The sequence below is a fragment of the Barbus barbus genome, assembly GCF_936440315.1.
Source record: "Barbus barbus genome assembly, chromosome: 10".
NCBI classification, from domain to species: Eukaryota; Metazoa; Chordata; class Actinopteri; order Cypriniformes; family Cyprinidae; genus Barbus; species Barbus barbus.
Window position 1 is genome coordinate 18,376,162 of NC_136738.1, and position 26,028 is coordinate 18,402,189.

The window sequence follows — 26,028 nt, forward strand, 5'->3', positions numbered from 1 at the left end:
AGGTTAATGAACGTTATTGACATTACTTGGCATTAATGGTGCTGTTTTTCCACCCTCCTAGCTGTTTACACCACACCCAGAAAGGACGTAGTGTTTCTTCTGGACGGTTCAGATGGCACTAGGAATTCTTTCCCAGCTATGCGTGACTTTGTGCAAAGAGTAGTGGAGCAATTCAACATAGAGGCCAACAGAGACCGTGTTTCTGTGGTACAGTACAGTAGAGACGCTGAGGTCCATTTCTATCTGAACAGCTACACGACAAAGGAAGACGTTCTTGACCGTGTCAGAGGCCTGAGACACAAAGGAGGCAGACCCCTCAACACGGGGGCAGCTCTCCAGTACGTCAGAGACAATGTCTTTACTGCCTCCTCCGGCAGCAGGCGGCTGGAGGGGGTGCCGCAGATACTGATCCTGCTTAGCGGCGGAAGGTCTTTTGACAGTGTCGATGCAGCAGCCTCCTCTCTGAAAGAGCTTGGCGTCTTGATCTGGGGAATAGGATCGAGGGGCTCGGATAGCGGAGAATTGCAGAGAATTTCATACGACCCCAGTTATGCTCTGTCCGTGTCCGACTTCAGTGAGCTCCCAAATGTCCAAGAGCAGCTGCTGGCCTCTGTCCAGGATGTTGCAATGCCCGTCACTCCAACTTCCCCGACTCTGACCGGTATGTGCATGGCAGAACTTAACGTGAGCTAGCTGACAGGCTGTGCCTTGTTGATTACTCGCAGCTTTGCTAGTCAAAGAGGTCGTGAACTAACGTGACGTTCTAAACATGTTTTGAAATGTCCTGGTGTTAATGATGCTGTTTTCTTTTCCTAGCTGATGACGCCATACCCAGAAAGGACGTAGTGTTCCTGCTGGACGGTTCAGATGGCACTAGAAATACTTTCCCAGCGATGCGTGACTTTGTGCAAAGATTAGTGGAGCAATTCAACATAGATGGAAACAGAGACCGTGTTTCCGTAGTGCAGTACAGTAGAGACGCAGAGGTCAATTTCTATCTGAATACCTACACAACAAAGGGGGAGATCTTGAACTTTGTCAGAGGTCTGAGGCATAGAGGAGGGAGACCCCTCAACACTGGGGCAGCTCTCCAGTACGTGAGTGACAATGTCTTCACCGCCTCTGCGGGGAGTAGAAAGCAAGCGGGTGTCCCTCAGATTCTCATCCTCCTCAGTGGAGGACGGTCAAGCGATAACATAGATACACCTGCCTCCGCCTTGAAACAGGGCGGGATCTTGATTTTTGGCGTCGGCACCAGAAATTCCAGCAGAGAGGTGCAGAGAATTGTCAATGATCCTACCTACGCACAGTCCATCAATGAATTCTCTGACCTTCCCAGTGTCCAACAGCAGTTTACCAGCTCCCTCAACAACGTGCTTGGTCAAGTCAAACCGATGACAACTACTGTGCCGGGTAAGACAGATTCCCGCACGCCTCTAGAAAACAGCACACTGAGCCCTTCTTTGCAAAGCATGCAGTAGACCCTGAACAGTTTAAGTTAGCATTGCATGTGAGCAGAGCCGTGGGAAATTAGGCTAAAAAGCCAAGGGCTTGAACTCTAGGCACTGTTAAATTTTAAAGTGTTTATTCATTCACTCGTTGGTTTGCTTTAGGCAAAGTGCTTTTTTTTTCTTTTGACAAATATAACCTTTAAATTTAGACATTATTTCACGGCTTCGTATTCATTAACTTTAGGCAGTTTTACTCTGACTAAAACGAGGTGTTATTATAGCAGACGGGACTAACATTTGGCCGTTGGATTGGTTGTAAAATAACTTAAAGGACGGGAGAGTCATTTCCCGTTTGCAGTTGCTAGCTAGAGCACGCACACACCAACAGACAATATCAGATGCCGAGTGCTCACGTGATTGTGTGTTTCATTTCATTACCCGTAGCTGAGCGAAAGAGGGATGTAGTGTTCCTGCTGGATGGTTCAGATGGCACTAGGAGCTCTTTCCCTGCAATGCGCGACTTTGTTGAAAGGATGGTGGAGAGACTGAATGTGTCTGAGAACAGAGACCGTGTGTCCGTGGTCCAGTACAGCAGAGATCCAGAGGCCCATTTCTATCTTAACACATACTCAAGAAAGGAGGACATTCTTGACACGGTCAGGGGTCTGAGGCACAAAGGAGGGAGACCCCTCAACACAGGGGCAGCTCTGCAGTACGTGAGGGACAATGTATTCACTGCCTCCTCTGGAAGCAGACGTACAGAAGGTGTGCCCCAGTTACTGATTCTGCTGAGTGGTGGAAGGTCATTTGATAATGTTGACATACCGGCCTCATCCCTGAAGGAGCTGGGAGTGCTTATCTTTGGGATAGGGTCAAGGAGCTCAGACAGCAGGGAGCTCCAGAGGATCTCCCATGATCCTAGCTATGCACTCTCAGTAAGTGACTTTGTTGACCTTCCCAGTGTCCAACAGCAGCTTTTCAGCAACATTGACACAGTATTTGTAGAGGACACGTCTACCATTACCACGACGATAGGTAAGAAAAAAACAAACATGCTTCCTCTACTTCCTCTCAGCTTTTATGTTTGTAGTGAGGTGTGCTTTACTTTACCTGTAGTTCTAATGAGTTGCAAAAGGAAATGTATTTCTTCCTGAGTTGTAAAACTTTGCGCGAGGTGAGATGATATTGAAAAACACAGAAAGCACGATTAATGGAAAAGCTTCTACTGTGTAATGCAATATGCCCTTTTTCCCTTACAATGTCCCCATCTGACCCATGACTGTTGTTTCTTAGCTGAGGGCCGTAGGCAGAGGAGAGATGTTGTCTTCCTGCTGGATGGATCGGATGGCACTAGGAATGGGTTCCCAGCAATGAAAGAGTTTGTGCAAAGAATGGTGGAGAGATTGGACATAGCTGAGAACAGAGATCGCGTTTCTGTGGTCCAGTACAGCAGAGACGCAGAGGCCCATTTCTATCTTAACACGTACACGACAAAGGAAGACATTCTCGACGGTGTCAGAGGTCTGAGGCACAAAGGAGGCAGACCCCTCTACACGGGGGCAGGTCTCCAGTACGTCAGAGACAATGTCTTTACCGCCTCCTCCGGCAGCAGACGGCTGGAGGGTGTGCCGCAGATACTGGTTTTGCTTAGCGGGGGAAGGTCATCTGACAGTGTTGATGCAGCAGCCTCCTCTCTGAAAGAGCTTGGAGTTTTGACCTTTGGAATAGGATCGAGGGGCTCTGATAGCAGAGAATTGCAGAGAATTTCATACGACCCAAATTATGCTCTGACCGTGTCCGACTTCAGTGAGCTTCCAAAAGTCCAAGAGCAGCTGCTGGCCTCTGTCCAGGCTGTTCCAATTCCCATCACTACAATTTCACCAACTGTAACCGGTATGTGCATGGCAGAACTTTATAGTACGCTGTGTCTCGTCTTTTTACTTAAGGCCCCTCCTTTTTTCTTTTCTTTTCTCTTTTCTTTTTTTTGTACCTTTATTTTTACGCGCAGTGGTAATGTTAGCCAGAGCTTACACTGTTAATGATGTGGTGAACTGATATGACATTCTGAAGGTTAATGAACGTTATTGACATTACTTGGCATTAATGGTGCTGTTTTTCCACCCTCCTAGCTGTTTACACCACACCCAGAAAGGACGTAGTGTTTCTTCTGGACGGTTCAGATGGCACTAGGAATTCTTTCCCAGCTATGCGTGACTTTGTGCAAAGAGTAGTGGAGCAATTCAACATAGAGGCCAACAGAGACCGTGTTTCTGTGGTACAGTACAGTAGAGACGCTGAGGTCCATTTCTATCTGAACAGCTACACGACAAAGGAAGACGTTCTTGACCGTGTCAGAGGCCTGAGACACAAAGGAGGCAGACCCCTCAACACGGGGGCAGCTCTCCAGTACGTCAGAGACAATGTCTTTACTGCCTCCTCCGGCAGCAGGCGGCTGGAGGGGGTGCCGCAGATACTGATCCTGCTTAGCGGCGGAAGGTCTTTTGACAGTGTCGATGCAGCAGCCTCCTCTCTGAAAGAGCTTGGCGTCTTGATCTGGGGAATAGGATCGAGGGGCTCGGATAGCGGAGAATTGCAGAGAATTTCATACGACCCCAGTTATGCTCTGTCCGTGTCCGACTTCAGTGAGCTCCCAAATGTCCAAGAGCAGCTGCTGGCCTCTGTCCAGGATGTTGCAATGCCCGTCACTCCAACTTCCCCGACTCTGACCGGTATGTGCATGGCAGAACTTAACGTGAGCTAGCTGACAGGCTGTGCCTTGTTGATTACTCGCAGCTTTGCTAGTCAAAGAGGTCGTGAACTAACGTGACGTTCTAAACATGTTTTGAAATGTCCTGGTGTTAATGATGCTGTTTTCTTTTCCTAGCTGATGACGCCATACCCAGAAAGGACGTAGTGTTCCTGCTGGACGGTTCAGATGGCACTAGAAATACTTTCCCAGCGATGCGTGACTTTGTGCAAAGATTAGTGGAGCAATTCAACATAGATGGAAACAGAGACCGTGTTTCCGTAGTGCAGTACAGTAGAGACGCAGAGGTCAATTTCTATCTGAATACCTACACAACAAAGGGGGAGATCTTGAACTTTGTCAGAGGTCTGAGGCATAGAGGAGGGAGACCCCTCAACACTGGGGCAGCTCTCCAGTACGTGAGTGACAATGTCTTCACCGCCTCTGCGGGGAGTAGAAAGCAAGCGGGTGTCCCTCAGATTCTCATCCTCCTCAGTGGAGGACGGTCAAGCGATAACATAGATACACCTGCCTCCGCCTTGAAACAGGGCGGGATCTTGATTTTTGGCGTCGGCACCAGAAATTCCAGCAGAGAGGTGCAGAGAATTGTCAATGATCCTACCTACGCACAGTCCATCAATGAATTCTCTGACCTTCCCAGTGTCCAACAGCAGTTTACCAGCTCCCTCAACAACGTGCTTGGTCAAGTCAAACCGATGACAACTACTGTGCCGGGTAAGACAGATTCCCGCACGCCTCTAGAAAACAGCACACTGAGCCCTTCTTTGCAAAGCATGCAGTAGACCCTGAACAGTTTAAGTTAGCATTGCATGTGAGCAGAGCCGTGGGAAATTAGGCTAAAAAGCCAAGGGCTTGAACTCTAGGCACTGTTAAATTTTAAAGTGTTTATTCATTCACTCGTTGGTTTGCTTTAGGCAAAGTGCTTTTTTTTTCTTTTGACAAATATAACCTTTAAATTTAGACATTATTTCACGGCTTCGTATTCATTAACTTTAGGCAGTTTTACTCTGACTAAAACGAGGTGTTATTATAGCAGACGGGACTAACATTTGGCCGTTGGATTGGTTGTAAAATAACTTAAAGGACGGGAGAGTCATTTCCCGTTTGCAGTTGCTAGCTAGAGCACGCACACACCAACAGACAATATCAGATGCCGAGTGCTCACGTGATTGTGTGTTTCATTTCATTACCCGTAGCTGAGCGAAAGAGGGATGTAGTGTTCCTGCTGGATGGTTCAGATGGCACTAGGAGCTCTTTCCCTGCAATGCGCGACTTTGTTGAAAGGATGGTGGAGAGACTGAATGTGTCTGAGAACAGAGACCGTGTGTCCCTGGTCCAGTACAGCAGAGATCCAGAGGCCCATTTCTATCTTAACACATACTCAAGAAAGGAGGACATTCTTGACACGGTCAGGGGTCTGAGGCACAAAGGAGGGAGACCCCCTCAACACAGGGGCAGCTCTGCAGTACGTGAGGGACAATGTATTCACTGCCTCCTCTGGAAGCAGACGTACAGAAGGTGTGCCCCAGTTACTGATTCTGCTGAGTGGTGGAAGGTCATTTGATAATGTTGACATACCGGCCTCATCCCTGAAGGAGCTGGGAGTGCTTATCTTTGGGATAGGGTCAAGGAGCTCAGACAGCAGGGAGCTCCAGAGGATCTCCCATGATCCTAGCTATGCACTCTCAGTAAGTGACTTTGTTGACCTTCCCAGTGTCCAACAGCAGCTTTTCAGCAACATTGACACAGTATTTGTAGAGGACACGTCTACCATTACCACGACGATAGGTAAGAAAAAAACAAACATGCTTCCTCTACTTCCTCTCAGCTTTTATGTTTGTAGTGAGGTGTGCTTTACTTTACCTGTAGTTCTAATGAGTTGCAAAAGGAAATGTATTTCTTCCTGAGTTGTAAAACTTTGCGCGAGGTGAGATGATATTGAAAAACACAGAAAGCACGATTAATGGAAAAGCTTCTACTGTGTAATGCAATATGCCCTTTTTCCCTTACAATGTCCCCATCTGACCCATGACTGTTGTTTCTTAGCTGAGGGCCGTAGGCAGAGGAGAGATGTTGTCTTCCTGCTGGATGGATCGGATGGCACTAGGAATGGGTTCCCAGCAATGAAAGAGTTTGTGCAAAGAATGGTGGAGAGATTGGACATAGCTGAGAACAGAGATCGCGTTTCTGTGGTCCAGTACAGCAGAGACGCAGAGGCCCATTTCTATCTTAACACGTACACGACAAAGGAAGACATTCTCGACGGTGTCAGAGGTCTGAGGCACAAAGGAGGCAGACCCCTCTACACGGGGGCAGGTCTCCAGTACGTCAGAGACAATGTCTTTACCGCCTCCTCCGGCAGCAGACGGCTGGAGGGTGTGCCGCAGATACTGGTTTTGCTTAGCGGGGGAAGGTCATCTGACAGTGTTGATGCAGCAGCCTCCTCTCTGAAAGAGCTTGGAGTTTTGACCTTTGGAATAGGATCGAGGGGCTCTGATAGCAGAGAATTGCAGAGAATTTCATACGACCCAAATTATGCTCTGACCGTGTCCGACTTCAGTGAGCTTCCAAAAGTCCAAGAGCAGCTGCTGGCCTCTGTCCAGGCTGTTCCAATTCCCATCACTACAATTTCACCAACTGTAACCGGTATGTGCATGGCAGAACTTTATAGTACGCTGTGTCTCGTCTTTTTACTTAAGGCCCCTCCTTTTTTCTTTTCTTTTCTCTTTTCTTTTTTTTGTACCTTTATTTTTACGCGCAGTGGTAATGTTAGCCAGAGCTTACACTGTTAATGATGTGGTGAACTGATATGACATTCTGAAGGTTAATGAACGTTATTGACATTACTTGGCATTAATGGTGCTGTTTTTCCACCCTCCTAGCTGTTTACACCACACCCAGAAAGGACGTAGTGTTTCTTCTGGACGGTTCAGATGGCACTAGGAATTCTTTCCCAGCTATGCGTGACTTTGTGCAAAGAGTAGTGGAGCAATTCAACATAGAGGCCAACAGAGACCGTGTTTCTGTGGTACAGTACAGTAGAGACGCTGAGGTCCATTTCTATCTGAACAGCTACACGACAAAGGAAGACGTTCTTGACCGTGTCAGAGGCCTGAGACACAAAGGAGGCAGACCCCTCAACACGGGGGCAGCTCTCCAGTACGTCAGAGACAATGTCTTTACTGCCTCCTCCGGCAGCAGGCGGCTGGAGGGGGTGCCGCAGATACTGATCCTGCTTAGCGGCGGAAGGTCTTTTGACAGTGTCGATGCAGCAGCCTCCTCTCTGAAAGAGCTTGGCGTCTTGATCTGGGGAATAGGATCGAGGGGCTCGGATAGCGGAGAATTGCAGAGAATTTCATACGACCCCAGTTATGCTCTGTCCGTGTCCGACTTCAGTGAGCTCCCAAATGTCCAAGAGCAGCTGCTGGCCTCTGTCCAGGATGTTGCAATGCCCGTCACTCCAACTTCCCCGACTCTGACCGGTATGTGCATGGCAGAACTTAACGTGAGCTAGCTGACAGGCTGTGCCTTGTTGATTACTCGCAGCTTTGCTAGTCAAAGAGGTCGTGAACTAACGTGACGTTCTAAACATGTTTTGAAATGTCCTGGTGTTAATGATGCTGTTTTCTTTTCCTAGCTGATGACGCCATACCCAGAAAGGACGTAGTGTTCCTGCTGGACGGTTCAGATGGCACTAGAAATACTTTCCCAGCGATGCGTGACTTTGTGCAAAGATTAGTGGAGCAATTCAACATAGATGGAAACAGAGACCGTGTTTCCGTAGTGCAGTACAGTAGAGACGCAGAGGTCAATTTCTATCTGAATACCTACACAACAAAGGGGGAGATCTTGAACTTTGTCAGAGGTCTGAGGCATAGAGGAGGGAGACCCCTCAACACTGGGGCAGCTCTCCAGTACGTGAGTGACAATGTCTTCACCGCCTCTGCGGGGAGTAGAAAGCAAGCGGGTGTCCCTCAGATTCTCATCCTCCTCAGTGGAGGACGGTCAAGCGATAACATAGATACACCTGCCTCCGCCTTGAAACAGGGCGGGATCTTGATTTTTGGCGTCGGCACCAGAAATTCCAGCAGAGAGGTGCAGAGAATTGTCAATGATCCTACCTACGCACAGTCCATCAATGAATTCTCTGACCTTCCCAGTGTCCAACAGCAGTTTACCAGCTCCCTCAACAACGTGCTTGGTCAAGTCAAACCGATGACAACTACTGTGCCGGGTAAGACAGATTCCCGCACGCCTCTAGAAAACAGCACACTGAGCCCTTCTTTGCAAAGCATGCAGTAGACCCTGAACAGTTTAAGTTAGCATTGCATGTGAGCAGAGCCGTGGGAAATTAGGCTAAAAAGCCAAGGGCTTGAACTCTAGGCACTGTTAAATTTTAAAGTGTTTATTCATTCACTCGTTGGTTTGCTTTAGGCAAAGTGCTTTTTTTTTCTTTTGACAAATATAACCTTTAAATTTAGACATTATTTCACGGCTTCGTATTCATTAACTTTAGGCAGTTTTACTCTGACTAAAACGAGGTGTTATTATAGCAGACGGGACTAACATTTGGCCGTTGGATTGGTTGTAAAATAACTTAAAGGACGGGAGAGTCATTTCCCGTTTGCAGTTGCTAGCTAGAGCACGCACACACCAACAGACAATATCAGATGCCGAGTGCTCACGTGATTGTGTGTTTCATTTCATTACCCGTAGCTGAGCGAAAGAGGGATGTAGTGTTCCTGCTGGATGGTTCAGATGGCACTAGGAGCTCTTTCCCTGCAATGCGCGACTTTGTTGAAAGGATGGTGGAGAGACTGAATGTGTCTGAGAACAGAGACCGTGTGTCCGTGGTCCAGTACAGCAGAGATCCAGAGGCCCATTTCTATCTTAACACATACTCAAGAAAGGAGGACATTCTTGACACGGTCAGGGGTCTGAGGCACAAAGGAGGGAGACCCCTCAACACAGGGGCAGCTCTGCAGTACGTGAGGGACAATGTATTCACTGCCTCCTCTGGAAGCAGACGTACAGAAGGTGTGCCCCAGTTACTGATTCTGCTGAGTGGTGGAAGGTCATTTGATAATGTTGACATACCGGCCTCATCCCTGAAGGAGCTGGGAGTGCTTATCTTTGGGATAGGGTCAAGGAGCTCAGACAGCAGGGAGCTCCAGAGGATCTCCCATGATCCTAGCTATGCACTCTCAGTAAGTGACTTTGTTGACCTTCCCAGTGTCCAACAGCAGCTTTTCAGCAACATTGACACAGTATTTGTAGAGGACACGTCTACCATTACCACGACGATAGGTAAGAAAAAAACAAACATGCTTCCTCTACTTCCTCTCAGCTTTTATGTTTGTAGTGAGGTGTGCTTTACTTTACCTGTAGTTCTAATGAGTTGCAAAAGGAAATGTATTTCTTCCTGAGTTGTAAAACTTTGCGCGAGGTGAGATGATATTGAAAAACACAGAAAGCACGATTAATGGAAAAGCTTCTACTGTGTAATGCAATATGCCCTTTTTCCCTTACAATGTCCCCATCTGACCCATGACTGTTGTTTCTTAGCTGAGGGCCGTAGGCAGAGGAGAGATGTTGTCTTCCTGCTGGATGGATCGGATGGCACTAGGAATGGGTTCCCAGCAATGAAAGAGTTTGTGCAAAGAATGGTGGAGAGATTGGACATAGCTGAGAACAGAGATCGCGTTTCTGTGGTCCAGTACAGCAGAGACGCAGAGGCCCATTTCTATCTTAACACGTACACGACAAAGGAAGACATTCTCGACGGTGTCAGAGGTCTGAGGCACAAAGGAGGCAGACCCCTCTACACGGGGGCAGGTCTCCAGTACGTCAGAGACAATGTCTTTACCGCCTCCTCCGGCAGCAGACGGCTGGAGGGTGTGCCGCAGATACTGGTTTTGCTTAGCGGGGGAAGGTCATCTGACAGTGTTGATGCAGCAGCCTCCTCTCTGAAAGAGCTTGGAGTTTTGACCTTTGGAATAGGATCGAGGGGCTCTGATAGCAGAGAATTGCAGAGAATTTCATACGACCCAAATTATGCTCTGACCGTGTCCGACTTCAGTGAGCTTCCAAAAGTCCAAGAGCAGCTGCTGGCCTCTGTCCAGGCTGTTCCAATTCCCATCACTACAATTTCACCAACTGTAACCGGTATGTGCATGGCAGAACTTTATAGTACGCTGTGTCTCGTCTTTTTACTTAAGGCCCCTCCTTTTTTCTTTTCTTTTCTCTTTTCTTTTTTTTGTACCTTTATTTTTACGCGCAGTGGTAATGTTAGCCAGAGCTTACACTGTTAATGATGTGGTGAACTGATATGACATTCTGAAGGTTAATGAACGTTATTGACATTACTTGGCATTAATGGTGCTGTTTTTCCACCCTCCTAGCTGTTTACACCACACCCAGAAAGGACGTAGTGTTTCTTCTGGACGGTTCAGATGGCACTAGGAATTCTTTCCCAGCTATGCGTGACTTTGTGCAAAGAGTAGTGGAGCAATTCAACATAGAGGCCAACAGAGACCGTGTTTCTGTGGTACAGTACAGTAGAGACGCTGAGGTCCATTTCTATCTGAACAGCTACACGACAAAGGAAGACGTTCTTGACCGTGTCAGAGGCCTGAGACACAAAGGAGGCAGACCCCTCAACACGGGGGCAGCTCTCCAGTACGTCAGAGACAATGTCTTTACTGCCTCCTCCGGCAGCAGGCGGCTGGAGGGGGTGCCGCAGATACTGATCCTGCTTAGCGGCGGAAGGTCTTTTGACAGTGTCGATGCAGCAGCCTCCTCTCTGAAAGAGCTTGGCGTCTTGATCTGGGGAATAGGATCGAGGGGCTCGGATAGCGGAGAATTGCAGAGAATTTCATACGACCCCAGTTATGCTCTGTCCGTGTCCGACTTCAGTGAGCTCCCAAATGTCCAAGAGCAGCTGCTGGCCTCTGTCCAGGATGTTGCAATGCCCGTCACTCCAACTTCCCCGACTCTGACCGGTATGTGCATGGCAGAACTTAACGTGAGCTAGCTGACAGGCTGTGCCTTGTTGATTACTCGCAGCTTTGCTAGTCAAAGAGGTCGTGAACTAACGTGACGTTCTAAACATGTTTTGAAATGTCCTGGTGTTAATGATGCTGTTTTCTTTTCCTAGCTGATGACGCCATACCCAGAAAGGACGTAGTGTTCCTGCTGGACGGTTCAGATGGCACTAGAAATACTTTCCCAGCGATGCGTGACTTTGTGCAAAGATTAGTGGAGCAATTCAACATAGATGGAAACAGAGACCGTGTTTCCGTAGTGCAGTACAGTAGAGACGCAGAGGTCAATTTCTATCTGAATACCTACACAACAAAGGGGGAGATCTTGAACTTTGTCAGAGGTCTGAGGCATAGAGGAGGGAGACCCCTCAACACTGGGGCAGCTCTCCAGTACGTGAGTGACAATGTCTTCACCGCCTCTGCGGGGAGTAGAAAGCAAGCGGGTGTCCCTCAGATTCTCATCCTCCTCAGTGGAGGACGGTCAAGCGATAACATAGATACACCTGCCTCCGCCTTGAAACAGGGCGGGATCTTGATTTTTGGCGTCGGCACCAGAAATTCCAGCAGAGAGGTGCAGAGAATTGTCAATGATCCTACCTACGCACAGTCCATCAATGAATTCTCTGACCTTCCCAGTGTCCAACAGCAGTTTACCAGCTCCCTCAACAACGTGCTTGGTCAAGTCAAACCGATGACAACTACTGTGCCGGGTAAGACAGATTCCCGCACGCCTCTAGAAAACAGCACACTGAGCCCTTCTTTGCAAAGCATGCAGTAGACCCTGAACAGTTTAAGTTAGCATTGCATGTGAGCAGAGCCGTGGGAAATTAGGCTAAAAAGCCAAGGGCTTGAACTCTAGGCACTGTTAAATTTTAAAGTGTTTATTCATTCACTCGTTGGTTTGCTTTAGGCAAAGTGCTTTTTTTTTCTTTTGACAAATATAACCTTTAAATTTAGACATTATTTCACGGCTTCGTATTCATTAACTTTAGGCAGTTTTACTCTGACTAAAACGAGGTGTTATTATAGCAGACGGGACTAACATTTGGCCGTTGGATTGGTTGTAAAATAACTTAAAGGACGGGAGAGTCATTTCCCGTTTGCAGTTGCTAGCTAGAGCACGCACACACCAACAGACAATATCAGATGCCGAGTGCTCACGTGATTGTGTGTTTCATTTCATTACCCGTAGCTGAGCGAAAGAGGGATGTAGTGTTCCTGCTGGATGGTTCAGATGGCACTAGGAGCTCTTTCCCTGCAATGCGCGACTTTGTTGAAAGGATGGTGGAGAGACTGAATGTGTCTGAGAACAGAGACCGTGTGTCCCTGGTCCAGTACAGCAGAGATCCAGAGGCCCATTTCTATCTTAACACATACTCAAGAAAGGAGGACATTCTTGACACGGTCAGGGGTCTGAGGCACAAAGGAGGGAGACCCCTCAACACAGGGGCAGCTCTGCAGTACGTGAGGGACAATGTATTCACTGCCTCCTCTGGAAGCAGACGTACAGAAGGTGTGCCCCAGTTACTGATTCTGCTGAGTGGTGGAAGGTCATTTGATAATGTTGACATACCGGCCTCATCCCTGAAGGAGCTGGGAGTGCTTATCTTTGGGATAGGGTCAAGGAGCTCAGACAGCAGGGAGCTCCAGAGGATCTCCCATGATCCTAGCTATGCACTCTCAGTAAGTGACTTTGTTGACCTTCCCAGTGTCCAACAGCAGCTTTTCAGCAACATTGACACAGTATTTGTAGAGGACACGTCTACCATTACCACGACGATAGGTAAGAAAAAAACAAACATGCTTCCTCTACTTCCTCTCAGCTTTTATGTTTGTAGTGAGGTGTGCTTTACTTTACCTGTAGTTCTAATGAGTTGCAAAAGGAAATGTATTTCTTCCTGAGTTGTAAAACTTTGCGCGAGGTGAGATGATATTGAAAAACACAGAAAGCACGATTAATGGAAAAGCTTCTACTGTGTAATGCAATATGCCCTTTTTCCCTTACAATGTCCCCATCTGACCCATGACTGTTGTTTCTTAGCTGAGGGCCGTAGGCAGAGGAGAGATGTTGTCTTCCTGCTGGATGGATCGGATGGCACTAGGAATGGGTTCCCAGCAATGAAAGAGTTTGTGCAAAGAATGGTGGAGAGATTGGACATAGCTGAGAACAGAGATCGCGTTTCTGTGGTCCAGTACAGCAGAGACGCAGAGGCCCATTTCTATCTTAACACGTACACGACAAAGGAAGACATTCTCGACGGTGTCAGAGGTCTGAGGCACAAAGGAGGCAGACCCCTCTACACGGGGGCAGGTCTCCAGTACGTCAGAGACAATGTCTTTACCGCCTCCTCCGGCAGCAGACGGCTGGAGGGTGTGCCGCAGATACTGGTTTTGCTTAGCGGGGGAAGGTCATCTGACAGTGTTGATGCAGCAGCCTCCTCTCTGAAAGAGCTTGGAGTTTTGACCTTTGGAATAGGATCGAGGGGCTCTGATAGCAGAGAATTGCAGAGAATTTCATACGACCCAAATTATGCTCTGACCGTGTCCGACTTCAGTGAGCTTCCAAAAGTCCAAGAGCAGCTGCTGGCCTCTGTCCAGGCTGTTCCAATTCCCATCACTACAATTTCACCAACTGTAACCGGTATGTGCATGGCAGAACTTTATAGTACGCTGTGTCTCGTCTTTTTACTTAAGGCCCCTCCTTTTTTCTTTTCTTTTCTCTTTTCTTTTTTTTGTACCTTTATTTTTACGCGCAGTGGTAATGTTAGCCAGAGCTTACACTGTTAATGATGTGGTGAACTGATATGACATTCTGAAGGTTAATGAACGTTATTGACATTACTTGGCATTAATGGTGCTGTTTTTCCACCCTCCTAGCTGTTTACACCACACCCAGAAAGGACGTAGTGTTTCTTCTGGACGGTTCAGATGGCACTAGGAATTCTTTCCCAGCTATGCGTGACTTTGTGCAAAGAGTAGTGGAGCAATTCAACATAGAGGCCAACAGAGACCGTGTTTCTGTGGTACAGTACAGTAGAGACGCTGAGGTCCATTTCTATCTGAACAGCTACACGACAAAGGAAGACGTTCTTGACCGTGTCAGAGGCCTGAGACACAAAGGAGGCAGACCCCTCAACACGGGGGCAGCTCTCCAGTACGTCAGAGACAATGTCTTTACTGCCTCCTCCGGCAGCAGGCGGCTGGAGGGGGTGCCGCAGATACTGATCCTGCTTAGCGGCGGAAGGTCTTTTGACAGTGTCGATGCAGCAGCCTCCTCTCTGAAAGAGCTTGGCGTCTTGATCTGGGGAATAGGATCGAGGGGCTCGGATAGCGGAGAATTGCAGAGAATTTCATACGACCCCAGTTATGCTCTGTCCGTGTCCGACTTCAGTGAGCTCCCAAATGTCCAAGAGCAGCTGCTGGCCTCTGTCCAGGATGTTGCAATGCCCGTCACTCCAACTTCCCCGACTCTGACCGGTATGTGCATGGCAGAACTTAACGTGAGCTAGCTGACAGGCTGTGCCTTGTTGATTACTCGCAGCTTTGCTAGTCAAAGAGGTCGTGAACTAACGTGACGTTCTAAACATGTTTTGAAATGTCCTGGTGTTAATGATGCTGTTTTCTTTTCCTAGCTGATGACGCCATACCCAGAAAGGACGTAGTGTTCCTGCTGGACGGTTCAGATGGCACTAGAAATACTTTCCCAGCGATGCGTGACTTTGTGCAAAGATTAGTGGAGCAATTCAACATAGATGGAAACAGAGACCGTGTTTCCGTAGTGCAGTACAGTAGAGACGCAGAGGTCAATTTCTATCTGAATACCTACACAACAAAGGGGGAGATCTTGAACTTTGTCAGAGGTCTGAGGCATAGAGGAGGGAGACCCCTCAACACTGGGGCAGCTCTCCAGTACGTGAGTGACAATGTCTTCACCGCCTCTGCGGGGAGTAGAAAGCAAGCGGGTGTCCCTCAGATTCTCATCCTCCTCAGTGGAGGACGGTCAAGCGATAACATAGATACACCTGCCTCCGCCTTGAAACAGGGCGGGATCTTGATTTTTGGCGTCGGCACCAGAAATTCCAGCAGAGAGGTGCAGAGAATTGTCAATGATCCTACCTACGCACAGTCCATCAATGAATTCTCTGACCTTCCCAGTGTCCAACAGCAGTTTACCAGCTCCCTCAACAACGTGCTTGGTCAAGTCAAACCGATGACAACTACTGTGCCGGGTAAGACAGATTCCCGCACGCCTCTAGAAAACAGCACACTGAGCCCTTCTTTGCAAAGCATGCAGTAGACCCTGAACAGTTTAAGTTAGCATTGCATGTGAGCAGAGCCGTGGGAAATTAGGCTAAAAAGCCAAGGGCTTGAACTCTAGGCACTGTTAAATTTTAAAGTGTTTATTCATTCACTCGTTGGTTTGCTTTAGGCAAAGTGCTTTTTTTTTCTTTTGACAAATATAACCTTTAAATTTAGACATTATTTCACGGCTTCGTATTCATTAACTTTAGGCAGTTTTACTCTGACTAAAACGAGGTGTTATTATAGCAGACGGGACTAACATTTGGCCGTTGGATTGGTTGTAAAATAACTTAAAGGACGGGAGAGTCATTTCCCGTTTGCAGTTGCTAGCTAGAGCACGCACACACCAACAGACAATATCAGATGCCGAGTGCTCACGTGATTGTGTGTTTCATTTCATTACCCGTAGCTGAGCGAAAGAGGGATGTAGTGTTCCTGCTGGATGGTTCAGATGGCACTAGGAGCTCTTTCCCTGCAATGCGCGACTTTGTTGAAAGGATGGTGGAGAGACTGAATGTGTCTGAGAACAGAGACCGTGTGTCCGTGGTCCAGTACAGCAGAGATCCAGAGGCCCATTTCTATCTTAACACATACTCAAGAAAGGAGGACATTCTTGACACGGTCAGGGGTCTGAGGCACAAAGGAGGGAGACCCCTCAACACAGGGGCAGCTCTGCAGTACGTGAGGGACAATGTATTCACTGCCTCCTCTGGAAGCAGACGTACAGAAGGTGTGCCCCAGTTACTGATTCTGCTGAGTGGTGGAAGGTCATTTGATAATGTTGACATACCGGCCTCATCCCTGAAGGAGCTGGGAGTGCTTATCTTTGGGATAGGGTCAAGGAGCTCAGACAGCAGGGAGCTCCAGAGGATCTCCCATGATCCTAGCTATGCACTCTCAGTAAGTGACTTTGTTGACCTTCCCAGTGTCCAACAGCAGCTTTTCAGCAACATTGACACAGTATTTGTAGAGGACACGTCTACCATTACCACGACGATAGGTAAGAAAAAAACAAACATGCTTCCTCTACTTCCTCTCAGCTTTTATGTTTGTAGTGAGGTGTGCTTTACTTTACCTGTAGTTCTAATGAGTTGCAAAAGGAAATGTATTTCTTCCTGAGTTGTAAAACTTTGCGCGAGGTGAGATGATATTGAAAAACACAGAAAGCACGATTAATGGAAAAGCTTCTACTGTGTAATGCAATATGCCCTTTTTCCCTTACAATGTCCCCATCTGACCCATGACTGTTGTTTCTTAGCTGAGGGCCGTAGGCAGAGGAGAGATGTTGTCTTCCTGCTGGATGGATCGGATGGCACTAGGAATGGGTTCCCAGCAATGAAAGAGTTTGTGCAAAGAATGGTGGAGAGATTGGACATAGCTGAGAACAGAGATCGCGTTTCTGTGGTCCAGTACAGCAGAGACGCAGAGGCCCATTTCTATCTTAACACGTACACGACAAAGGAAGACATTCTCGACGGTGTCAGAGGTCTGAGGCACAAAGGAGGCAGACCCCTCTACACGGGGGCAGGTCTCCAGTACGTCAGAGACAATGTCTTTACCGCCTCCTCCGGCAGCAGACGGCTGGAGGGTGTGCCGCAGATACTGGTTTTGCTTAGCGGGGGAAGGTCATCTGACAGTGTTGATGCAGCAGCCTCCTCTCTGAAAGAGCTTGGAGTTTTGACCTTTGGAATAGGATCGAGGGGCTCTGATAGCAGAGAATTGCAGAGAATTTCATACGACCCAAATTATGCTCTGACCGTGTCCGACTTCAGTGAGCTTCCAAAAGTCCAAGAGCAGCTGCTGGCCTCTGTCCAGGCTGTTCCAATTCCCATCACTACAATTTCACCAACTGTAACCGGTATGTGCATGGCAGAACTTTATAGTACGCTGTGTCTCGTCTTTTTACTTAAGGCCCCTCCTTTTTTCTTTTCTTTTCTCTTTTCTTTTTTTTGTACCTTTATTTTTACGCGCAGTGGTAATGTTAGCCAGAGCTTACACTGTTAATGATGTGGTGAACTGATATGACATTCTGAAGGTTAATGAACGTTATTGACATTACTTGGCATTAATGGTGCTGTTTTTCCACCCTCCTAGCTGTTTACACCACACCCAGAAAGGACGTAGTGTTTCTTCTGGACGGTTCAGATGGCACTAGGAATTCTTTCCCAGCTATGCGGGACTTTGTGCAAAGAGTAGTGGAGCAATTCAACATAGAGGCCAACAGAGACCGTGTTTCTGTGGTACAGTACAGTAGAGACGCTGAGGTCCATTTCTATCTGAACAGCTACACGACAAAGGAAGACGTTCTTGACCGTGTCAGAGGCCTGAGACACAAAGGAGGCAGACCCCTCAACACGGGGGCAGCTCTCCAGTACGTCAGAGACAATGTCTTTACTGCCTCCTCCGGCAGCAGGCGGCTGGAGGGGGTGCCGCAGATACTGATCCTGCTTAGCGGCGGAAGGTCTTTTGACAGTGTCGATGCAGCAGCCTCCTCTCTGAAAGAGCTTGGCGTCTTGATCTGGGGAATAGGATCGAGGGGCTCGGATAGCGGAGAATTGCAGAGAATTTCATACGACCCCAGTTATGCTCTGTCCGTGTCCGACTTCAGTGAGCTCCCAAATGTCCAAGAGCAGCTGCTGGCCTCTGTCCAGGATGTTGCAATGCCCGTCACTCCAACTTCCCCGACTCTGACCGGTATGTGCATGGCAGAACTTAACGTGAGCTAGCTGACAGGCTGTGCCTTGTTGATTACTTGCAGCTTTGGTAGTCAAAGAGGTCGTGAACTAACGTGACGTTCTAAACATGTTTTGAAATGTCCTGGTGTTAATGATGCTGTTTTCTTTTCCTAGCTGATGACGCCATACCCAGAAAGGACGTAGTGTTCCTGCTGGACGGTTCAGATGGCACTAGAAATACTTTCCCAGCGATGCGTGACTTTGTGCAAAGATTAGTGGAGCAATTCAACATAGATGGAAACAGAGACCGTGTTTCCGTAGTGCAGTACAGTAGAGACGCAGAGGTCAATTTCTATCTGAATACCTACACAACAAAGGGGGAGATCTTGAACTTTGTCAGAGGTCTGAGGCATAGAGGAGGGAGACCCCTCAACACTGGGGCAGCTCTCCAGTACGTGAGTGACAATGTCTTCACCGCCTCTGCGGGGAGTAGAAAGCAAGCGGGTGTCCCTCAGATTCTCATCCTCCTCAGTGGAGGACGGTCAAGCGATAACATAGATACACCTGCCTCCGCCTTGAAACAGGGCGGGATCTTGATTTTTGGCGTCGGCACCAGAAATTCCAGCAGAGAGGTGCAGAGAATTGTCAATGATCCTACCTACGCACAGTCCATCAATGAATTCTCTGACCTTCCCAGTGTCCAACAGCAGTTTACCAGCTCCCTCAACAACGTGCTTGGTCAAGTCAAACCGATGACAACTACTGTGCCGGGTAAGACAGATTCCCGCACGCCTCTAGAAAACAGCACACTGAGCCCTTCTTTGCAAAGCATGCAGTAGACCCTGAACAGTTTAAGTTAGCATTGCATGTGAGCAGAGCCGTGGGAAATTAGGCTAAAAAGCCAAGGGCTTGAACTCTAGGCACTGTTAAATTTTAAAGTGTTTATTCATTCACTTGTTGGTTTGCTTTAGGCAAAGTGCTTTTTTTTTCTTTTGACAAATATAACCTTTAAATTTAGACATTATTTCACGGCTTCGTATTCATTAACTTTAGGCAGTTTTACTCTGACTAAAACGAGGTGTTATTATAGCAGACGGGACTAACATTTGGCCGTTGGATTGGTTGTAAAATAACTTAAAGGACGGGAGAGTCATTTCCCGTTTGCAGTTGCTAGCTAGAGCACGCACACACCAACAGACAATATCAGATGCCGAGTGCTCACGTGATTGTGTGTTTCATTTCATTACCCGTAGCTGAGCGAAAGAGGGATGTAGTGTTCCTGCTGGATGGTTCAGATGGCACTAGGAGCTCTTTCCCTGCAATGCGCGACTTTGTTGAAAGGATGGTGGAGAGACTGAATGTGTCTGAGAACAGAGACCGTGTGTCCGTGGTCCAGTACAGCAGAGATCCAGAGGCCCATTTCTATCTTAACACATACTCAAGAAAGGAGGACATTCTTGACACGGTCAGGGGTCTGAGGCACAAAGGAGGGAGACCCCTCAACACAGGGGCAGCTCTGCAGTACGTGAGGGACAATGTAGTCACTGCCTCCTCTGGAAGCAGACGTACAGAAGGTGTGCCCCAGTTACTGATTCTGCTGAGTGGTGGAAGGTCATTTGATAATGTTGACATACCGGCCTCATCCCTGAAGGAGCTGGGAGTGCTTATCTTTGGGATAGGGTCAAGGAGCTCAGACAGCAGGGAGCTCCAGAGGATCTCCCATGATCCTAGCTATGCCCTCTCAGTAAGTGACTTTGTTGACCTTCCCAGTGTCCAACAGCAGCTTTTCAGCAACATTGACACAGTATTTGTAGAGGACACGTCTACCATTACCACGACGATAGGTAAGAAAAAAACAAACATGCTTCCTCTACTTCCTCTCAGCTTTTATGTTTGTAGTGAGGTGTGCTTTACTTTACCTGTAGTTCTAATGAGTTGCAAAAGGAAATGTATTTCTTCCTGAGTTGTAAAACTTTGCGCGAGGTGAGATGATATTGAAAAACACAGAAAGCACGATTAATGGAAAAGCTTCTACTGTGTAATGCAATATGCCTTTTTTCCCTTACAATGTCCCCATCTGACCCATGACTGTTGTTTCTTAGCTGAGGGCCGTAGGCAGAGGAGAGATGTTGTCTTCCTGCTGGATGGATCGGATGGCACTAGGAATGGGTTCCCAGCAATGAAAGAGTTTGTGCAAAGAATGGTGGAGAGATTGGACATAGCTGAGAACAGAGATCGCGTTTCTGTGGTCCAGTACAGCAGAGACGCAGAGGCCCATTTCTATCTTAACACGTACACGACAAAGGAAGACATTCTCGACGGTGTCAGAGATCTGAGGCACAAAGGAGGCAGACCCCTCTACACGGGGGCAGGTCTCCAGTACGTCAGAGACAATGTCTTTACCGCCTCCTCCGGCAGCAGACGGCTGGAGGGTGTGCCGCAGATACTGGTTTTGCTTAGCGGGGGAAGGTCATCTGACAGTGTTGATGCAGCAGCCTCCTCTCTGAAAGAGCTTGGAGTTTTGACCTTTGGAATAGGATCGAGGGGCTCTGATAGCAGAGAATTGCAGAGAATTTCATACGACCCAAATTATGCTCTGACCGTGTCCGACTTCAGTGAGCTTCCAAAAGTCCAAGAGCAGCTGCTGGCCTCTGTCCAGGCTGTTCCAATTCCCATCACTACAATTTCACCAACTGTAACCGGTATGTGCATGGCAGAACTTTATAGTACGCTGTGTCTCGTCTTTTTACTTAAGGCCCCCCCTTTTTTCTTTTCTTTTCTCTTTTCTTTTTGTTGTACCTTTATTTTTACGCGCAGTGGTAATGTTAGCCAGAGCTTACACTGTTAATGATGTGGTGAACTGATATGACATTCTGAAGGTTAATGAACGTTATTGACATTACTTGGCATTAATGGTGCTGTTTTTCCACCCTCCTAGCTGTTTACACCACACCCAGAAAGGACGTAGTGTTTCTTCTGGACGGTTCAGATGGCACTAGGAATTCTTTCCCAGCTATGCGTGACTTTGTGCAAAGAGTAGTGGAGCAATTCAACATAGAGGCCAACAGAGACCGTGTTTCTGTGGTACAGTACAGTAGAGACGCTGAGGTCCATTTCTATCTGAACAGCTACACGACAAAGGAAGACGTTCTTGACCGTGTCAGAGGCCTGAGACACAAAGGAGGCAGACCCCTCAACACGGGGGCAGCTCTCCAGTACGTCAGAGACAATGTCTTTACTGCCTCCTCCGGCAGCAGGCGGCTGGAGGGGGTGCCGCAGATACTGATCCTGCTTAGCGGCGGAAGGTCTTTTGACAGTGTCGATGCAGCAGCCTCCTCTCTGAAAGAGCTTGGCGTCTTGATCTGGGGAATAGGATCGAGGGGCTCGGATAGCGGAGAATTGCAGAGAATTTCATACGACCCCAGTTATGCTCTGTCCGTGTCCGACTTCAGTGAGCTCCCAAATGTCCAAGAGCAGCTGCTGGCCTCTGTCCAGGATGTTGCAATGCCCGTCACTCCAACTTCCCCGACTCTGACCGGTATGTGCATGGCAGAACTTAACGTGAGCTAGCTGACAGGCTGTGCCTTGTTGATTACTCGCAGCTTTGGTAGTTAAAGAGGTCGTGAACTAACGTGACGTTCTAAACATGTTTTGAAATGTCCTGGTGTTAATGATGCCGTTTTCTTTTCCTAGCTGATGACGCCATACCCAGAAAGGACGTAGTGTTCATGCTGGACGGTTCAGATGGCACTAGAAATACTTTCCCAGCGATGCGTGACTTTGTGCAAAGATTAGTGGAGCAATTCAACATAGATGGAAACAGAGACCGTGTTTCCGTAGTGCAGTACAGTAGAGACGCAGAGGTCAATTTCTATCTGAATACCTACACAACAAAGGGGGAGATCTTGAACTTTGTCAGAGGTCTGAGGCATAGAGGAGGGAGACCCCTCAACACTGGGGCAGCTCTCCAGTACGTGAGTGACAATGTCTTCACCGCCTCTGCGGGGAGTAGAAAGCAAGCGGGTGTCCCTCAGATTCTCATCGTCCTCAGTGGAGGACGGTCAAGCGATAACATAGATACACCTGCCTCCGCCTTGAAACAGGGCGGGATCTTGATTTTTGGCGTCGGCACCAGAAATTCCATCAGAGAGGTGCAGAGAATTGTCAATGATCCTACTTACGCACAGTCCATCAATGAATTCTCTGACCTTCCCAGTGTCCAACAGCAGTTTACCAGCTCCCTCAACAACGTGCTTGGTCAAGTCAAACCGATGACAACTACTGTGCCTGGTAAGACAGATTCCCGCACGCCTCTAGAAAGTAGGACACTGGGCCCTTCTTTACAAAGCATGCAGTAGACGCTGAACAGTTTAAGTTAGCATTGCATGTGAGCAGAGCCGTGGGAAATTAGGCTAAAAAGCCAAGGGCTTGAACTCTAAGGACTGTTAAATTTTAAAGTGTTTGTTCATTCACTCGTTGGTTTGCTGTAGGCAAAGTTTTTTTTTCTTTTGACAAATATAACCTTTAAATTTAGCCCTTATTTCATGGCTTCATATTCATTAACTTTAGGTAGTTTTACTCTGACTAAAACGAGGTGTTATTATAGCAGACGGGACTAACATTTGGCCGTTGGATTGGCTGTAAAATAACTTAAAGGACGGGAGAGTCATTTCCCGTTTGCAGTTGCCAGCTAGAGCACGCATACAACAACAGACAATATCAGATGCCGAGTGCTCACGTGATTGTGTGTTTCATTTCATTACCCATAGCTGATCGAAAGAGGGATGTAGTGTTCCTGGTGGATGGTTCAGATGGCACTAGGAGCTCTTTCCCTGCAATGCGCAACTTTGTTGAAAGGATGGTGGAGAGACTGATTGTGTCTGAGAACAGAGACCGTGTATCAGTGGTCCAATACAGCAGAGATCCAGAGGCCCAGTTCTATCTTAACACTTACTCAAAAAAGGAAGACATTCTTGAAACAGTCAGGGGTCTGAGGCACAAAGGAGGGAGACCCCTCAACACAGGGGCAGCTCTGCAGTACGTGAGGGACAATGTATTCACTGTCTCCTCTGGAAGCAGACGTACAGAAGGTGTGCCCCAGTTACTGATTCTGCTGAGTGGTGGAAGATCATTTGATCATGTTGACACACCGGCCTCATCCCTGAAGGAGCTGGGAGTGCTTATCTTTGGGATAGGGTCAAGGGGCTCAGACAGCAAGGAACTGCAGAAGATCTCTCATGAGCCTAGTTATTCACTCTCAGTGAGTGACTTTGCTGACCTTCCCAGTGTCCAACAACAGCTTTTCACTAACATTAATACAGTGCTTGTAGAGCACACGCCCATCACTACTACAGTAATAGGTAAGAAATTTACAGTAATAGGTAAGTTTTGCTGTAGTTCCTTTTAGGTAAACTTTTTTTTTTTTTTTTACATATATTATGCTCTACCATGCTAAAACCACAAATGTTATCTAAAAGTTTGTGGCTTGTTAAGGAGAGATGTACTGTTTTCTTCTGGTTCAAAAAAATGAGCAATAATTTCACTAATGGAGGGTCCAACATCGTATCTGTTGACCATTATATCATAGAAACTATGGTATGGTTCTATTACTTCAGTCATAAAGAAGCATTATACAGCCTCCTTACAGCACCTTGACAACCACCCTGCTAATGTATGACCTTAGGGAACCGCATGCATGTGTATGTATGTATATAAATGTGTATATATATATGTGTGTGTGTGTGTGTGTGTGTGTGTGTGTGTGCGCGCGTTTTTGTGACAAATGAGGACATACATTTGTATAATGACACAGGTATGACACACGTATAACAAGGTGAAGGTTACTTTTCAGGACATTGACCCATGACCCCACTTTTCAAAACGCTTATAAATAAATACAGAGTGAGGTTTTTTGGGGAAAGTAAAAATGTACAGTCTCCTGTGAGGGCTAAGTTTAGGTGTAGGGTATGTGTAGGGCAATAGCACATACAGTTTGTACAGTATAAAAACCATTACGCCTATGGGATATCCCCACTTTTCACAAAAAATAAACGTGTGTGTGTGTGTGTGTGACCCTGGACCACAAAACCAGTTATAAGGTTCCATTTTTCAAAATTGAGATTTATGCATCATCTGAAAGCTGAATAAATAAGCTTGTTAGGATAGGACAATATTTAGCTGAGATACAACTGAATATCTTGAATCTGAGGGTGCAAAAAAATCTAAATATTGAGAAAATCTCCTTTAAGGATGTCTAAATGATGTCCTTAGCAGTGCATATTAGCAGTGCATATTACTTACTTAATTTAAGTTTTGATGTGTTTACAGTAGAAAATGTACAAACTATCTTAATGGAACATCTTTACTTAATATCCTAATGATTTATGGCATAAAAGAAAAAAAAGAAAAGAAAAATCAATAATCTTGACCCATGCAATGTTTTGTTGGCTATTGCTACAAATATACCCATGCTACTTATGACTGGTTTGGTGGTCCAGGGTCACATATAAAACATATGTTACTATGGTTGCTCTCCAAGTTTGCAATGTATCATGGTTGCAGTGTTTTAAGTTCAATTGAAAATGACACCTTGCACATCTGGCAATTCCAGGTGGAAACAAAATACAGAATGATGATACAAAACTTGCTGATACAATGTCTTACCATTAGGTAGTGGAATCAAATTAAAATTAGTCATGTTCACCGATCTGAAACAAAGTGTTGTACAGTTCATGTAATTATATTCAAGTTGTTGTTGGTGGCTGTATATACAGACTGGCCCTCATCTAGTCAGCAACATCTGATATTAAATCAGATTTTTGTTCTTTTTTTTTTTCGTTTTAGCGGAGACCCAAGGACCCAAGAAGGACATCATCTTTGTGATTGATGGCTCTGAAGGTGTTGGCAGAGAGTTCCCAATTATCCAGGAGTTTGTGCGCAGAGTTGTGGAGAACCTCAATGTTGGCGAGAACAAGATCCGAGTAAGCGTGGTGCAGTATGGAGATTCCCCGTATGCAGACATATACCTCAACTCACACAGGACCAAAGAAGGTGTCCTAAATGGCATTAAAGAACTCCGACAACGAGGGGGGAGACAGCGTAACCTTGGTCGGGCCATTGACTTTGTTAGTCGTGAAGTTCTGGCTTCTGGACGTGGTGGAAGGAAACAGGAGGGAGTTCCACAATTTGTTGTTGTGATTTCAGGAGGAAAAGCAACAGACAATATAAGACCAACTGCAACTGCACTGAAAAAGTCAGGAGTCGTCCCCTTTAGCATAGGAACAAGAGACGTGGACACTCAGGAACTGCAGATGACATCCTATGTCCCCAGATTTGCCTACACAGTTGATGACTTGCCTGGACTATATACAATTCAGGACACACTCATCACCACCCTGACAGAGCTATCTAGAGAGGACTTGGCCAAATTGCGCCCTGAATACCCTCCAGGTAACTGCAATAATTTCATAATTGGGTTTGGGTTGATGTGGTAATGCTGCTGAAAAGGCCAGCATAGACCAGAATGAATTTCCATTCCCAACTTACCTTTTGATATGTGGCCCAGCTGGTGGTTAAACATAGTTCTTAAACTTAGTTCTGTTTTAAATTTTAAGTTTGTGAAATTGGTTATCCAATATGGTCTATCACTTATTGCTTGTTGACCAAGGAAGTCTTGCTGTTGTTAACATAGTCAAGAAGCTTGCTAGAAACACTAGCATTCTATGCTGGGAACAGTATCTAAAATGCAAAATGAATATCACCAGCTATGTTGATCTTTTCAACAGTGATAG

The 26,028-nt window shown here is 47.0% G+C and overlaps 2 protein-coding genes across 2 annotated transcripts in view; both read left to right on the plus strand.

Annotated features, from left to right (window-relative positions):
• Positions 1–138: 138 nt before the first annotated feature.
• LOC306875621 (collagen alpha-3(VI) chain-like) lies at positions 139–14,064 on the plus strand (the record flags this gene model as incomplete). Its single annotated transcript, XM_079426307.1, is given in 18 exon segments — positions 139–661; positions 817–1,413; positions 1,896–2,486; positions 2,745–3,344; positions 3,581–4,180; positions 4,336–4,932; positions 5,415–5,656; positions 5,658–6,006; positions 6,265–6,864; positions 7,101–7,700; positions 7,856–8,452; positions 8,935–9,525; positions 9,784–10,383; positions 10,620–11,219; positions 11,375–11,971; positions 12,454–13,044; positions 13,303–13,902; positions 14,018–14,064. Coding segments are annotated over 18 exon segments (9,522 nt in total).
• Positions 14,065–14,144: 80 nt separating this feature from the next.
• LOC306875622 (collagen alpha-3(VI) chain-like) overlaps positions 14,145–26,028 on the plus strand; it is a 34,596-nt gene continuing 22,712 nt past the window's right edge. The window contains exons 1-12 of the mRNA XM_079426308.1: positions 14,145–14,738; positions 14,894–15,490; positions 15,973–16,563; positions 16,822–17,421; positions 17,658–18,257; positions 18,413–19,009; positions 19,492–20,082; positions 20,341–20,940; positions 21,177–21,776; positions 21,932–22,528; positions 23,008–23,598; positions 25,082–25,687. Of these exons, the coding sequence (XP_079282434.1) occupies positions 14,216–14,738; positions 14,894–15,490; positions 15,973–16,563; positions 16,822–17,421; positions 17,658–18,257; positions 18,413–19,009; positions 19,492–20,082; positions 20,341–20,940; positions 21,177–21,776; positions 21,932–22,528; positions 23,008–23,598; positions 25,082–25,687 (7,093 nt within the window). The 5' untranslated portion in view covers positions 14,145–14,215. The remainder of the gene's footprint in view (positions 14,739–14,893; positions 15,491–15,972; positions 16,564–16,821; positions 17,422–17,657; positions 18,258–18,412; positions 19,010–19,491; positions 20,083–20,340; positions 20,941–21,176; positions 21,777–21,931; positions 22,529–23,007; positions 23,599–25,081; positions 25,688–26,028) is intronic.